This window comes from Onychomys torridus, chromosome 1 (assembly GCF_903995425.1).
Source record: "Onychomys torridus chromosome 1, mOncTor1.1, whole genome shotgun sequence".
In the NCBI taxonomy this organism is placed as follows: Eukaryota; Metazoa; Chordata; class Mammalia; order Rodentia; family Cricetidae; genus Onychomys; species Onychomys torridus.
The window spans coordinates 142,286,608-142,302,795 of record NC_050443.1 but is presented as its reverse complement, the minus strand read 5'-3'; the positions used below and the strand labels follow the sequence as shown (position 1 = coordinate 142,302,795).

The 16,188-nt window shown below is 46.5% G+C and overlaps 1 protein-coding gene across 2 annotated transcripts in view; it reads right to left on the bottom strand.

The window, feature by feature from the left end:
• The window catches only part of Apba1 (amyloid beta precursor protein binding family A member 1), a 73,797-nt gene extending 57,937 nt beyond the window's left edge, over positions 1-15,860 (bottom strand). For both annotated transcript variants that reach the window (XM_036208018.1, XM_036208028.1), the window contains exon 1: positions 14,586-15,860. In XM_036208018.1, coding sequence (XP_036063911.1) covers positions 14,586-15,785 — 1,200 coding nt within the window. In that variant the 5' untranslated portion in view covers positions 15,786-15,860. The remainder of the gene's footprint in view (positions 1-14,585) is intronic.
• Between the last annotated feature and the right edge of the window lie 328 nt (positions 15,861-16,188).

Below are 16,188 nucleotides of genomic sequence, written 5' to 3'. Positions count from 1 at the left end.
AGCACAGAGACTGAATGCTTAGCCATAACTCATTTTGGACACTGGCAGCTCCTTAAGATTGAAAATACATTCAGCCTAAGAGCATGCCATGGATGTGCTTGTCCTTTAGGGGACCCCCCCCACACACACCTTTTAAAATTTCTACAGTGCCCCTTCACCCTTCATTCTGCTCCACCTCTGTGCTGGCTCTCACACACTTTGGCTTTATCCTCCACCAGTCACTTTGGGACCTGTATATTTTTGTTCTCACAGCCACAAGGTGGAACCACCACCTAGGAACTGAAAACTGATAAGGGCAGAGGCAGAAGACACCCTTCGGTTTTTAGGCCAGCTGCTCTTTGCTGACATAATGATGGATACCAAAAATGGGAGACTTTTCAGATGCCTCCAAAGGTCCCTCCCTCCTGAAAGTCAAACGCTTGTTTAATCCTCTCCCTGGGAAGATCATGTGGGTCAGATGTCGGCCTAAACAGTGAACTCTAAAATGACAGTGGTGCAATGTCACTCACTGATTGGGTTTCCAAGGACTGTGGCTGCCATCTTGCCATCAGGCTCTGCAGCCTTCTTGTCTTGCATACTTTAAGGTGAAATGGGACTTTTGGGACAAAGAACTGAGAATGCTCCAGCCAAGATCAATGGGAAACTGAGGCTATTCGCCAGCTGGCTTTGAAAGCTGAATCCTACCCAAAGCATGGGAGCTTGGGAGGAGAGCTTTTCCCAAGAAAGCTTTACAATGGTAACAGCCCCCTGATGCCTGTTTGCAGCCTCATAGAGGCTCCTCAGTGTGAAACAGGATGCTTTATGCTGCTGAATTTTGGGATGATCTGTTATGTGGCAATAGACCAGGTCAGAAACTAATGCAACCAATGTAAACAAAACAAAATCAAACCCAAACCAAAAACCAATATAATGAATCAATAAAACAAAGAGTTGGTTCTTTGACAAGATAAATAATATTGACAAACCCTTAGCTAAATTAACCAAAAGAGAGAAGACCCAAATTAATAAAATTGGAGGGGACAAGAGAAATGGCTTCATAGGTAAAGGCACTTGCTATGGAAGCAAGCAGATCTGCTTTTAAACCCCATCACTCATTGAAAAGCCAGGCATGGCTGCATGTACCTATAACCTCAGCACTGCGTTGTTCCCAGGTGGATCCCAGGTCGGGAGGTTAAAACACAGCTTCAGATTCAGCTTTGCCTAAACATAAGCTAGAGGGCAATGTAAAGGAAGACACCGATATCATCCTCTGGCCTTTACATGCATATGCATCACTATGCACACACATGTACATGTGGGCATATAACACAGACAAATACATATACATGCATCACACACACATGTAGACATATACATGAGATAAATAAAACTGGAGATTAAAAGGAGACATTACAATAGATACAAATGAGATCCAGAAAATCAATACCTTATAAACATATACTCGATTAAGTTGAAAAATGTGAAAGAAATGGATGAATTTCTAGGCTTACCAAAGTTAAACCAAGATAAGATAAATAACTTAAACAGATCTATAACAAACAATGAAATTAAAGCAGTCATAAGAATCTTTTCAACTGAAAGAATCCCATGTCCAGAGAGATTCATCATTCTAACAGACCTTCAAAAAACAGTAAGTCTCAAATTATTTTGTTAAAACAGAGAATGAAAGGATGCTTCCAAATTATTTTTATGAAGCAATTGCTATCCTGATACTCAAAGAAGATAAAGACAAAAAAAAAAAAGAAGATTACAGACCAGATTATAGATGTTTCCCTGATGAACAAAGACATTAAAAAAACCCCTAATAAATACATGCAAACTGAATTCAAGAACACTTCAAAATATCATATGTCATAATCAGGTTGACTTCATTTCAGAGATTCAGGAATGGTTCAATACACATAAATCAATACGTTTAATTCAGCATATAAATTGATCCAAATACAGAAACCACATGATTATCTCAGTAGACCAAGAAAGGTTTTGACAAAAATCCCAAATCCCTTCATCATAAAATCCCCATAGATGCTAGGGTTAAAGGGAACATGTCTTTACATAATAAAGGCTTATTATGTATAATAAACTGAGGTGGTTTGAAAGAATATGGCCCCCAGAGGGAATGGCACTATTAGGAGGGGTGACCTTGTTGGAGGAAGTATGTCACTGTGGGGGCGGGCTTTGAGGTTCCTTTTGCTTAAGCTTCCCTCAGTGTGACCGTCAGTCGCCATCCTATTGTCTGCAAGATGTAGCACTCTGAGCTATTCCTCCAGCACCACCACCACCACGTCATGATAATGGACTGAACCTCTGACACTGAACCTCTGACACTGTAAGCGGGCCACCCCAATTAAATGTTTTCTTTATAAGAGTTGGTGTGGTCATGGTGTCTCTTCACAGCAACAAAAATCTTAACTGAGACACAAACCTATAGCCAACATTATGCTAAATGGAGAAAATTCAAAGCATTTCCAGTAAGGTAAGGAACAATACAAGGGTGTTCACTCTCTCCACCTTATTTAATATAGTACTTGAAATATTAGCTAGGGCAATAAGACAAGGAACTAAATACAAACAGGGAAGGAGGAAACCATAGCATCCCTGTTTGCAGATGGTATGAGTCTATACATAAAATACACCAAAGATTCTACCAGGAAAATGGAATTATAGGAAAATGGATGGAAATGGGAAAAAAATTATGCTGATAACGGTAGCCCAGGCCCAGAGATACAAGTGGCACATGTTCTATTTCACACACAGATTCTAGCTATGAACTTCCAGAGTAGCATGTTTGAACAGGCTGAGAAGCTAGGCAGGATCCACTATGAGCATTGTTTGTAATAGCCAGAACCTGGAAACAACCTAGATGCCCTTCAACTGAAGAATGGATAAAGAAAATGTGGTACATATACACAATGGAGTACTACTCAGTGGAGAAAAACAATGACATCATGAGGTTTGCAGGCAAATGGATGGATCTAGAAAAAAATCATCCTGAGTGAGGTAACCCAGACTCAGAAGGACAAACACGGCATGTACTCACTCATAGGAGGATACTAGATATAAAAACAAAGATGACTAGACTGCTACTCACAACTCCAGGGAGGCTACCTAGAAAACGGTACCCTAAGAAAGACACAGGGATCGCCAAATGACAGAGAAATGGATGAGAACTACATGAGCAAACTGGACATGAGTCAGGGTAATGAAGGGCAAGGGTAGAGGGAAAGAGAGTTTAGGAGAGCGGGAGATACCAGCTGGATCAAGAACAGAGAGGGAGAACAAGGAATAAGAGGCCATGATAAATGAAGACCACATGGGAACAGGAAGAAGCAAAGTGCTAAAGAGGTCCCCAGAAATCCACAAAGATACCTCCACAACAGACTACTGGCAATGGTTGAGAGAAAGCCCAAACTGACCTACTCTGGTGATCCGGATGGCCAAACACCCTAACTGTTGTGCTAGAAATCTCATCCAATGACTGATGGAAGTGGATGCAGAGATCCTCAGCCAGGCCCCAGGTGGAGCTCCAGGAGTCCAATTGGCGAGAAAGAGGAGGGATTATATGTGTGAGAATTGTTGAGACCATGATTGGAAAAAGCACAGGGACAAATAGCCAAACTAATGGAAACACATGAACTATGAACCAATAGCTGTGGAGCCCCCAACTGGATCAGGACCTCTGGATAAGTGAGAAAGTTGACTAGCTTGAACTGTTTGGGAGGCACCCAGGCAGTGGGACTAGGACCTGTCCTTAGTGCATGAGCTGGCTGTTTGGAACCTTGGGCTTACACAGGGACACTTTGCTCAGCCTGGGAGGAGGGGACTGGACCTGCCTGGACTGAATCTACCAGGTTGAGCTGAATCCCCAGGGGAGTCTTTGCCCTGGAGGAGATGGGAATGGGGGGTGGGCTGGGAGGAAGGTGGGGAGGGTGGAGGGGAGAAGACAGGGGAATCAGTGGCTGATATGTAAAATTAAATTAAATTATAAAATAAAGAAATAAAAAAAAATGAAACTGGATAGGAATGAAGTGACCCACAAAGTAAAGTCATTTGGGAAGAGGGCCCTGCAACTGAAAAATGTCTCCATCAGACTGACCTGTAAGCAAGTCTGTGGGACATTTTCTTGATTAATGAGGACAGTGTCACCTCTGGGCAAGGACAAAAAAGCAAGCTGAGAGCTCCATGGAGAGCGAGCCAACAGACAGTGTTCTTCCACGACTCTGCTTCAGTTCCTGCCCTTGGGCTCCTGCTCTGGCCTCCCGTGATGATGGACTATAAGGTATAAGACACACACACACACACACACACACACACACACACACACACACACCCTACACACACACACTTTTGGTTGTGATGTTTATCACAGCAATTGAAACCAAACTAAGGCAGGAGGCTAGAAGACCACATGTGGTATGACAGTAGGGGGGGTAGGTAGAAGGATGGTGGTGGAAAGGGTTAAGTGGGAATGAGGTAGTAGGAGAGGAAGAGAGAGAGGAGGGAAGGGCTTAATCAAAACAAAGATGTTATGAAGAGTCTCTGTGGAAACTTACCGTTTTGTAAATATAGTTTAAAAAAAAAAAACACCCTACATGGGTGGATAATGCTCTTTCTGGAAGCCTAACCTTATTAATCAGAAATCTTGGTCCCAAGTGAGGGCTATCTCCCTATGTGATATTGGTCAGGGAGACTCTGTAGCAGCAGTTCTCAACTTGTGGGTCATGACCCCTTTGGGGGTCACATATCAGACTTCCTGCATGTCAGATATTTATAGTATAATTTATAACAGTAGCAGAATTACTATGAAGTAGCAACAAAATAATTTTATGGTTGGAGTTCACCACAACATGAGGAACTAACTGTATTAAAGGGATACAGCATTAGGAAGATCGAGAACCACTCAGCTAGAGGCTCCCAAAACATTAGAGCCTACTGTAAATGCATTTCCTTGCACACCGGAACTAGACCCTAAGATCTACTGCTGAAGACACTTCACACTTGGGGTGTAGGACATTAAGAAATCAAACTGAGTCTGAGCTTGAAGTTTTCTCACTGCTGGGTAGCATTCATAGTGCCAGCATGCAAACTTCTATGTAAACTTCTGGGAGAAAATTCATCAATCAAAATCATCTATCCATGGACCCCACAAGTCACAATAACAACCTCCCTGGCAAGATTACCCAGAAGTGTGATAGTGGCATGACTATTATGGGGGTAACCAATAATCTTCTGCTTAGATCTGAGGCCTGCTCCATAGGAGAGACTCATCACTGTCACTATAAACCTGGTCAAGAACTATGGCTGGGAGGTCATAGGCTCAGGGAAGAACCTACTACTATGGTTTTGTATCTGGACAAGGTGTCAAACTGCTTTCTAAACATGTATATTTATATCTATTGATCAATGCTACACTCAACCTTTTATCAGAGAAACTTCTTTTTGTAATGGACTTCAGTTAGCCTTACTTTTCTACTGCTGTGATAAGATACCATGACCAAGACAACTCATAAAAGAGTTTATTTGGGTTTATGATTTCAGAGGGTTAGAGTTCATGACCATCATTGCCGGGAGCACAGCAACAGGCAGGCAGGCAGGCAGGTGTGACACTGGAGCAGCAGCTGAGAGCCTACATCTTGATCCACAACCACAAAGTCAAGACTAAGAAACTGGGGATGGTGTGAGGCTTTTGAAACCTCAAAGCCCCATAGAAACCATTTCTTTTATAAGTTGCCTTGTGTGTGGTTCTTTACCACAGCAACAGAAAAGTAACTAAGACAGGAGATGATATCAGAAAGTGGGATGTTACTGTGTCAGGCCTGACCATGCTGGTGTCTAGTTTTTGTTTTTAGAGGCATGTGGAAGACCTTTTTAGGACTTTGGACTAGGAAAGCAGTTGAATGCTGTTAAGTGGGGCTAAACAGGAGCTTGGAATACAACAGTGCTGAGAGAAATGTGGACTATGGAGGCCCAGCTCAAGAGGAATCAAAGGGGAACAATATCAACAATTGAGTGAGAGATCATTCTTAGGATACTTTGGCAAAGAAGGTGGCTGCGTTCTACCCTTAGAATCTACCTGAGGTAAAATGCAAAGTACTGGGTTAATTTCCACAGCGGAGGAGATTTCAGGACAACCTAATATTGACTCGGTTCTGTGGTTACTAGAAATCAATCCTCTGCAGGTCTACAATGAAGAAAGGCAAGCAAGGCAAAAAGAAGCATGAAATGTACAGTTTGAAATGGAAAAGAACACCAGGAAATTTAATGTTGGAGCTAAGGCTTGTGCAGAAAGAGATGAAGTGATTAAAGAAAGACCTGTTCAAAAATGGAATAAAGAGTGGGGGCCCTCAGGGCAGGACCCCAAGCTTCCCACTTATCAAAGGAAAAGCCCAAGGAATTTTCTACCCCTGAAAAGGAACAACAAAGGAAAGCTGCTACAATTGTGATTCAGGGGGGCAGGCTCCACTCTATGTGGTCCCCCAAACCGCCCAGGGTTATCCTTGTGGCTTTAGTCATGAAGGAGACAGAAGTTAAGTAAAGGGGGCGTGGAATCTTCCTCTGAGGTTAAGGAGAGCTGCTGAGGCCAGGCATGTGATCGCAGAGTCCCTGTATGGAAGCCCTGAGAGGCCATTACTTGAATCTGGGAAAGTGAAGCCTGGATTGCACTGGAGACTCCTCGATGTTGGAGATGCCAGAGCCGTGAGATATCTGCCATCAAGAGCTGCAGACAGGGAGTGGAATGGCCCAAGAAGCATGCTGCTGTTAGCAAAGCCTGAAGGCCAGAGCCATCTGAGCCCTTTGACAGTAGACATGGAGGTACCGGACAGGTAACATAAAGACTCAAAACCACTCAAGGGGTGGAGCATAAGCGACGGTGTAGTGCTTGGCCCTGAATGAGACCTCTATAACACCCCCTTTGAAGCTCAGGAACACCGTAGAAGACTGGGCAGAAAGAATGTGAGAGCCAGAGGTTAGGGAAAAGTGCCGTGGAACACTGGCTTCTGGGTATGACACGGTCACTGGACTCAGGAACTCACGAAAACTGTAGTTACCTGCACGAGATCTGCTTACCCCTGGGCCCTTCACTATTTCACCATGCACGAGAGAAGGACTCACGAGGTCCCTGTGCTCTCTGAGGGCCTATGCGCAGTTCATGGGTGCTGGGGGAGGGAGTCAGGGTCTTCAGGAATGTAGCCATTGATAAAGTGCCTGTGTTCTGGTAAATGACTCCCTCGCTCATACTCATACAAGCAGCCACAGTTAAACTCGGGGGGTAAAAACCAAAAAAAACACCAAAAAACCAAAAAAAAAAAAACAGATATCAAAGTAAGAGTGGGCATTTTGGGAAAAAGTCTTTTAGTGGGATAGAGAGAAAGATGAGAGAGGGTAATGGGAGGGTGAAAATCATCCAAACATGGTGCATATATGTGTATGAAATTACCAGCGAATTTGAAAACTGATAAAAATAAAAAGATTTTTAAAAGGAAAGGCAATGAGCAGCACTTTGGTTGGGCCATATTTCTTATGCAGGCAATATCCTATATGTCCAGCATTCCATTAAATACAAGATGGCTATCTAAGCGGCAGGTTTCCTTCCTCTTCTGAGATCTGCTTGATTCCAAATAAACCGGAACCCATTTCTGCCATCTTTGTGGCAGATCTTTTGCTTCCATGGTTACACTCTGTCCAAGCCTTGGGGGTGTTGGAGCTGTAGGATCTGTCTGTCCTTTTTATCTAAACAGTCTGAACCCTGGACAAGAACGAAGACTGAGCTGGGACATGTACTCTTTCACAGCAAGTCAGTGGACTGACCTGAGCCAAGGACGCTCACTTGGGGTTTAACCCTCTTCAGATACAAATGTAAGGAGAAATGGAGCCTCCACAAGGCCATTCTTCCCCTCCTCCAAGAACACCACAGCACATCCCAGCAGGGAACTGACCCCCTTGGGGAACTCAAGCCCTGACAGGACACATCTTCATCCTAAACTGTCTGCTTGACTTTGGACCCCATCTCAACTCCATCCAGCCCTGCTATCTGATCCTGGAAATACTGTGGCTGGCCAGAGCATCATGGGCGGGCAAAGATCCAAAAAAGGAAGCCCTTAGTTCTGAGCACCTCACAGGAGTCCTGCACAGAAACAGAATCCGTGGCAGCAGTACGGTTCTTTTGACTTGTCCTCATGGGCTTGACAGCACAGCAGCAAGGTCAACAGGGTAACACTGCTAATGAGTCTTAATTAATTAGCATGTGTAGGTGACCTTGGCTGACAGTCTCCTAGCAACAGTTAAGAGAAAAAGCAAAATCCTTAAAGGCCAGATGCTGAATTCAGGGCAGGGAGCGGGGTAACATCAAGAAATTTCAGACCCAGATGAACCCAGGGTACTCTCCACTGCTTCCCAGCGTCAGCTTTCTGAAATGAAAAATTAAAGTAGGCTCGGGAGTCCGGATGATGAGGGCAGGCACTAACATTAGGCCTTTACTTCCCAGAACGTTGGTACTGCCTCCTTTCGGCAAGAAGGTGGCTGGTTTCTGACCCCGACTAAGCAGAGTTAATGCTGAAACAACCTCCTACCTCGAAATGTTTTGTGCATTGGTCTCTGGAAGGGGAACAAGATGTCAATATAAAATAATTGTTACCTGAACGGGGTAGTGCAAGTTCTGTTTTCACTGACTAGCAGGTTACTTTGATTTAATTAGAACAGTCCTGGATTAAAAAAGGCTGGTGGGTTGTTGCTTAAAGCAGAAGCTGGGAGCCAGGGTCATTGAAGGGAGGGATCAGGACAAGTGTCGTGGTGAGGTTCTGCGTGTTGGGGGACAGCAGATAGAAACCCTGGTGCAGAGAAGGTGAGGGGAAGCACTGAGGCCAAGTTCACTAAGTCAGCTTGCCAGTGACTCACCCTAAATAGTGAGCCTTAACTTCCAGAAGGAGCCAACGCACCATACCCACAATCCTTACAGCACACTTCCAGAGAGTGCTGGACATTGGCAAACATCTTACAGTTACTGAGAAACTCCTTTTGCACAACGCCAATTATGCTTACAATAAGAGGAAATTTCAATGATCCCATTTATGAACCACTCATGTTAATGATTTTGCAGGACAGCATGGCCCTGGGATTTAACCAGGGTACACATACTCTTCTCCTGTAGTGGCTCCTTCTTCCCAGTACACTTATCACACGTACTACTGAAGGTGAAATGTTGGAGAGGATGACACACATATTCTAAAGAGTCCTGGGTAGTTTCTTGAACCCCTACTTCCTAAGTGAGCCTGTCACATTCCTGAACTGTGGCCCTGTGTGCTAACTCCAGGGACAAAATTTTCTCAGCCCAAACTGGCCATCTGTTTTATTGTTTTCCCCCAGGGTTTCACATATATATTGTCTGGTGAGACAATTCACAGAGAAAGATTCCTCTTGTGGGTGGGGTCAGGTGAAGGGAAGTTGAAGTCTAAGTTTTATGTTTTTTAAAACAATCTTCCCCATAACCTAAAAAAAAAAAATTCCATGGAGCATGGAGTAGCTAGAATACTTGACTTATGGTGGACCATCATCAGACAGATCCTGCTCCAGCGATTCCAATATGGCGGTGGTTTGAGGTCAGTAGGCAGATTGCTTTCAGGCACCAGGGCTTGCCCAGCACTGAACAGACAGGTGAGATTCTAGAGATGAGCTAAGATAATTGAAGGTAACACAGCGAGTCTATGAGACACGAACAAAGCAAACATTCTCCAGCCCCTTATGTTCTTTTCATGGTTGAAATGAATCATTTGCTCTCCAAACGGGAGTTTAAGGTCAAGCCTTTTCATTTTGAAGATGTAACGGTTAAGACTATTACATCTTTAAAGAAAATTACCCTGGTTACATCGGGTCCTCATAGTTCACAGGAAAACGGCTCCTCTTTGCTGTTGCTATTGACAACTGAGTTTTGCTACACAGAGCACCACTCCATGAGGGGATGTGACACTTCACTGTGCATCTGAAGGTGCAGCATGGGCTGGTAAACGCTGCGACTGTGGTGCTTTCACCCTGGTAAAAGGCAGCTCTCAAAAACATTTCATCTTTAAAGCGAAGGCTCTGAACTTCCGTAATTATTCATGTCCCTGGAGAAACCAATGCACTGCACTTGGCCCCAGCATGCATCACTCCCACCGTAGTTACTGTTCTTACTGCATCCTTCCCCACCAGTGTTGGGGGCTTCCAATCTCTAAACACACTTGGGGGTCCATGGCTTTAAACACGCCAGGTTCTTTATTGTCCACTAGTGTTCTATGGGTAGCAATCCCTCCTCTTGACCTAACTGTTGTAGTTCTTATTCTTGTATTTGTAATGCCAGCCAAATAGAAGTGTGCATGCTTAATGCAAACACTGCCTGAAACAGTGCACCCATCTACCACAGGTCAACAGCCAGCAAGGAAGTCCTTCCCTTCCTATAAATTGAACACAAAACACACAGAAGCATTTGCCCTTCTCTATTTTTGTTCAAGAAAACAGGGCAATGAGATGATCTCTTTGTTCAGTGAACCATTTCCATATACATCCACAAATAGTTTTCAAAGTCACATCATACTGTACAGCTTGGGGCAACACTCAAATTCTTTTTCACGCAGCTCCTCACTTGATGGCTCCATTTCCAATTCTTCTGCAACTTTCTTCTACATTTACTTTCATGTTCAGAGGTAATGTATTTATATGGCCTCACTTTCATTTTCAGATTTAGACACTACTTCTTGGATTCAACTGCAAGTACTGAAGTCTACGCCCTTTCTACTGCACATTTCTGGTTCACTGACGTTCAGTGTTTGCATTCTGAAGACTGCGCCTATGATCTTCCCAGCTCAGCTGCATGTATATGGTCTGCATTTCTGACTCACGTAACTGTTTACAGAAAGGCCAATAACCAAAGGAAATCGGAACTGTTAGAATTGGTTTTTTTGATTAGTGTTCTATAGGTTGGTTGACAACATATGCTAAACCATTTTCAAATCACCTCTGCTTCTGCAAGCCCGCCAGGATCTCTTCTCATCAGGATTTCTACCATCTTCTTTCTAGGCTTCCCATTGGGATCCTAGAGGCTCTGGGTTGGGGGCTGCCTTGGCTTTCTGCATAGTAGCCATCCAGTGCCTCTTCTTCATCCACCTGAGGGGTCCCCTCCTATTTTTCCTGTGGTAGAGTCCCTCCCCCCTTCCATTTGTGTTTTTGTTTAGGGACACAATGACATGCCTCCCTTACTTCCAGAAGCCACACAGCTGCAGGAAAGGTTCACTTGGCTGCACACACTAGAGATACCCAGAGGTCTAATGTCTCCTGTGACGACCTGTTGGCCAACCCTTCTTTTCCAACCATGTCCTCATGTTCCTGTTATCTGACGCATGGGGTATTTCAAGTTCATGAGCCTTTTTGGGGTGTCTATGTTTAAATACTCAGAAATCTTGGTAGAAAGGAGGAAGCAGAAACCTCCCCGGTGAATTACACAGTGCTGATTAGGCCATGCAGTAGGAACATACCAACCCCCCCATTTCCTGTGGCCTCAATCAGGTTGCCTCCATGTCTCACTGGGGTCACCAGGGAATCCTGCTCACTCTGGGGAAGCAGATCCTTGCTGTACTCAGGGCCATACCACTCTCACCATCTGGCTTCTGGGTTTGCTGCAATTGAAGGAAGAAGAGTGGTTTCTGCTGCTCCTGCCTGGAAGTCATACACTTCCCAATGCACACGTCACTGGCCTTGCCTCCCAGGAATTTCCAGGGATGACGAATTTCCCTTTCAAGCCTCTCTAACTTGAAAGGGAACTGGAAATGTGGCCTAGCATGAAATGTCCAGCATTACCAATGAATTCAACAACAGTTTATTATCTTCATCTTTTGCTGTTTCTTTCCTGTTTTTTATTACCTTTCTTTTTTTTTTTTTTTTTTTAATTTTCAGAGCTGAGGACCGAAACGAGGGCCTTGTGCTTGCTAGGCAAGCGCTCTACCACTGAGCTAAATCCCCAACCCCGCCTTACTATCATTTTAATAAAGTTTTAGGAGAGAGTAGAGGTGAGCAGCTAGCAGTCTGCACCACCATTCAGAGTGGCTCAAATCTCCTAGCATGCACATGCACTGTGCTGGCTGATGTCAAGACACTTGTCCCTGAATGGCTGTGTTGAAAGTCCTTACTAGACCAAAAGCACGTGTCTGGTTTTCAGGTCTTTGGAAAATAATTGTTTTCACTTGGTGCTGTGCGTCTGTCCTTTCAGTAAGGAGAACAGGTGGTCGTGAATAACCAATCCCCACTTCTCATCCTGTCTACTGCACCAGCAAACAATGCCTGCTTGTTCTACATGTGCAATGTTGGGGCTACAGGGGAGTGGGAGGCCTGTCAAAAGCAAACTTAACTGTTAGCAATCACCTCTGCCGATTGGTAACATGGCTGTGCTCACCCTCCACCTGTTCCTTTGCACTTTCTGATTTCACCTTTTTTTTTTTTTTAAACACACGGTAGCCTTTGGAATAAGAATTTCAGGGCCCTCTGTTTCTGCAGACCATAACCGCAGTGGTACACTCTTTCACTGAAGTAAGTCTCAAGTCTACAGCTCTTAAATGGGTCCCTCTCTTTGAATCAGAGGTTCCCGATCTTTCACACAGTTGAGATCCCAGGGAGAGTTTATGAAACAAACAAACACACCAGACCAGCAGGCCCTGCCTCAGGCACTTGGCTTTCAGAAGAAGGGTAGTGATCTGCATTCTTAAGATGGTTGCAGACTGCAGACATGGTACTTTTAACAGTGCCTTTCCATTTTCTATGACAGCATGCGTGGAATGAGATTTCAGTAAATACTTTTCTGAAGCTGAGGTGAGGTGGAATAATGCCATCAAAGGGGAAGCAAACGAAGATCTTCCCTATACATTTACCACGGCAGATGAAATATGACCCACGGATCCAACAGCTTAGGGATGATGGGGGCATATTTTACGGCATAAGTTTTGGGCTTTGCTTTTTGTTAACCCTTCACACCCCGATAAGCCCTACTCATCGATTCCTTAGCATCAAGATAAATTTCTGATGGTACGGGGTCCTAAGTGTCATTCAAGATTTTATAATAAATTTTGTTTCAAGTGAAACATTACACAAGAGGCTTAAAGCATCCTCCTAGTTCAAATGAACAAAAGCTCTCCTGGCCCGGCCACTCTCCTGGGGGCTCAGGGTGAAGCCCCAGGGGCAAATGGTTAGTAGGTCATTTCAAGGAGCTGATGCAGCTAAGGATGCTGATGGAGGAGGCCAGCACCTGGACCAGATAAAATGAAATTGAATTTAACCTCCTGGCCCTTCTCCATCCTCAAGCTCCATTCTAAAATGAAATTGCTTAGAAATTATGGGAGAGTACAGGAAAGCAAGAGTGAGAGGAAAAAAGCACTTTTATAGCAAGGTAGAGGGGCAAAGGTTAGGCTTCTTGATTTATTTTCAACAGACTGTGACACCTGAGCTTGACCGTTCTCCAATTTCAAAAATGGCAAATAAAGCTGTGGACAGAGGCGGCCACAGCTTGGCCTGCAGCTCTTCACAGAGAAGCATATTTGGTTTTTAAATAGAAAACATACCTTCTGTGAAGTGACAGAAGTTTATTGGGTGCTCCAGGGAGTCACAGTGTATGTGGGTGTGTGTTGGGGAGGGTGGGGACGTTGCAGAGCACCTGGCAGCACAGGGGGATTTCCATTAAAGAGGCCACAGTGGCCGTCCAAATCTTTAGGATATGGTGTCATGGCAATGGTTCTTGAATTGGGGCCCAGGACCCTGTTAGTTGGAATGGCATTGGACCCTGCCATCCTAGAAAATAAAAACGCTGAGAAATCTCAGAACCACTTCTGACTGATGCTTCGGCCTACTGCAAAGACCCTTGTCTTGACTCTCTAATGCCTTGTTCTTTCATGACAGGGCTTGATATAAAGACCCTCCACGGTGCCATTCTTTGCCTTTTAAGTGTGGTTAGTTGAACTGCTGATTAATCAGAAGAAAAAAAAAAGCCCACAGACTTGACTTTGGTGGAGTTATTCCCCTTTTCCGGGTGCCCATACACACCTGAGATCAGGCTGGTCTCCCGTTAAAACTTGATTCAGATGCCCACCTGTGCTAGGCCACCGTTCCAATCCCATTTCCACCCACCTTGTTCTTTTTCTCACACGGGTTAATCCTTCATCTCAGGAACCCTTGAAAATCTTGTACTTACAGGATGTATGGTGTTTTTGCAAAATCCCCTCCAACTAATGCAGACTTGATACAATTTCTGGGACCCCAGTCCAGACTTTCTCAATGAGCACCAGGAGGGCAGTGTGGGGGTGGGCATTGGCCCAAGAATGTAACTCTCAGCAAGCCCTCCAGGTACCATCTGGAAGGCACAGGGATGCCTTATGGGTCTGATAAGTGGGATCCACTCTTAACACCCTCCTGCTGGTGCTGCACTGGGTGAAACTACCATGGGGAGGTGCATAGTGCCCCCACAGGCCATCTACCCATAAAGTCATTTCTCAAAGACCTACAAGGCCATAGAGCTTCAAGTCTCCCCTCCCAAGGACCTGGAGTCCAGCCAGCCCGAACCTATATATACTTACATCTCCATCCATGGGCCTCTGGTCGTCACAATCCCTCGTGGGGCTAATGTCCTGGCGCATGACCCAGATGGGCTCTTTGGGTTCGTCGGGGGTGTAAGGCGAACGGATGGTCCTGGTTTTCACTTCTTCGATGGCCTCCTTGATGTCCTTGATGGCCAGCGAGATGGCATCTCTCTTCTCCTTGCTGTACCGCTGCCCAGGCTCGCCGCTGCCCGGGGGTCCCATGACCCGCTGCTGCCCCGCAGGTGCTGGCAGCCCGGGGCTGTCGGGGTGCCCTCCTCCTGGGGTCGGGGCGCGCTCCAGGTCCTGCTCTGCCTCGGGCATGTCTTCGGCCGCCTTATCGAGGCTCTGCGAACTCATGCTCTGCTTGACTTCGGCCACGATCTGGTCGATGTCCTCTTCCTGCTCGTAACTGTCCATGCGCGGGTAGGGCGCGAACTCGGCCTCTTTCTCGGGGCTGTCGGACTCGCCGTCCGAGCGCTCGTCGTAGTGGTGCAGCCGCGCGCCCAGGGCCTCTTGGCGGTAGGCGGCCGCCTCGTCGTGTTCCTGCTCGTAGAGCCGCAGGCCGTCGCGCGCGTCCAGCTCGGGCGCGTCCCCGATCTCCTCGTACACGTGCTCCTGGAGGCCGCCGTAGTCGGCGTAGGGCTCGGCGTAGGGCTCGTCCTCGGCGCGGTGGAAGAGCCGGTGCGTGTAGACGTAGCCCGAGTAGGCCGCGTTCATGGCCTCCTCGTGCTCCAGCGAGTGGAAGTGCAGGTGGTTGGGCAGCGCGCGCCGGTGCGCCGCCTCGGCGTGCTCGGCCTCCGCCTGCTCCGTGTACTCCTCGGCCTCGGGCCGGTACTGCACAGCGTAGGCGCTCTCATCCTCGGGGTCGTGCGCGCGCTCCGCGTCGTAGCCGTCGCGGGCCGCTGCGAGCACGTCGCCCTCGGCCGTGTCCGTGTGGTTGTGGAAGCCGCTCTCGGTGCTGGCCGAGCGCGCCAGGCTCTCCCCGCGCTCCTCCTCCTCCTGCTGCTGCTGCAGCTGCGCTCGCGGGTCCTCGACGGCGGCGGCACCGGCACCGTGGCGGCCTGCGGGCTGCGGGGGCGCCTGCTGCTCCTCCTCCACCTCGGGGTGCTCCAGGTCGGCCTCCACGGACTCGTTCACCTCCCCTCCTGGCGCCTCGTCGGGCACCTCCACCTCCGCGGAGCCCTCCAAGTGGTTCATGGTGGGCGTCGGGGGCGGGGATGGCTGGGGAGAGGCTGAGCTGGCTCACTGCGCTCTCATTTTGCTCCACGGGGGCTGAAAGAAACAAGCAGAGAGGCTGCTGGGTGATTCAAAACGTAACTATGAGCGGAGCATCAAGACAGACATAAAACACCCGCTATTGATCCCTTCTGTATCTGGGTCAATTAAGACAGGATTGCAAATTTAAGCTTAATGTGACAGTACTCTCTTCACTCACGTATCGTAATTTGTAATTACATATTTACTTGTTTAATTGCTTGTTGCATCCTCCCTCCCAGGCCCCCACACTGAGAGCTTCGCGGGCACTTTGCTCTTCATGCTATTCAGGTTGCATTTTCTGAGGTCTACGTACGGATAGAGTATTACTCAATTGGATGGGCCA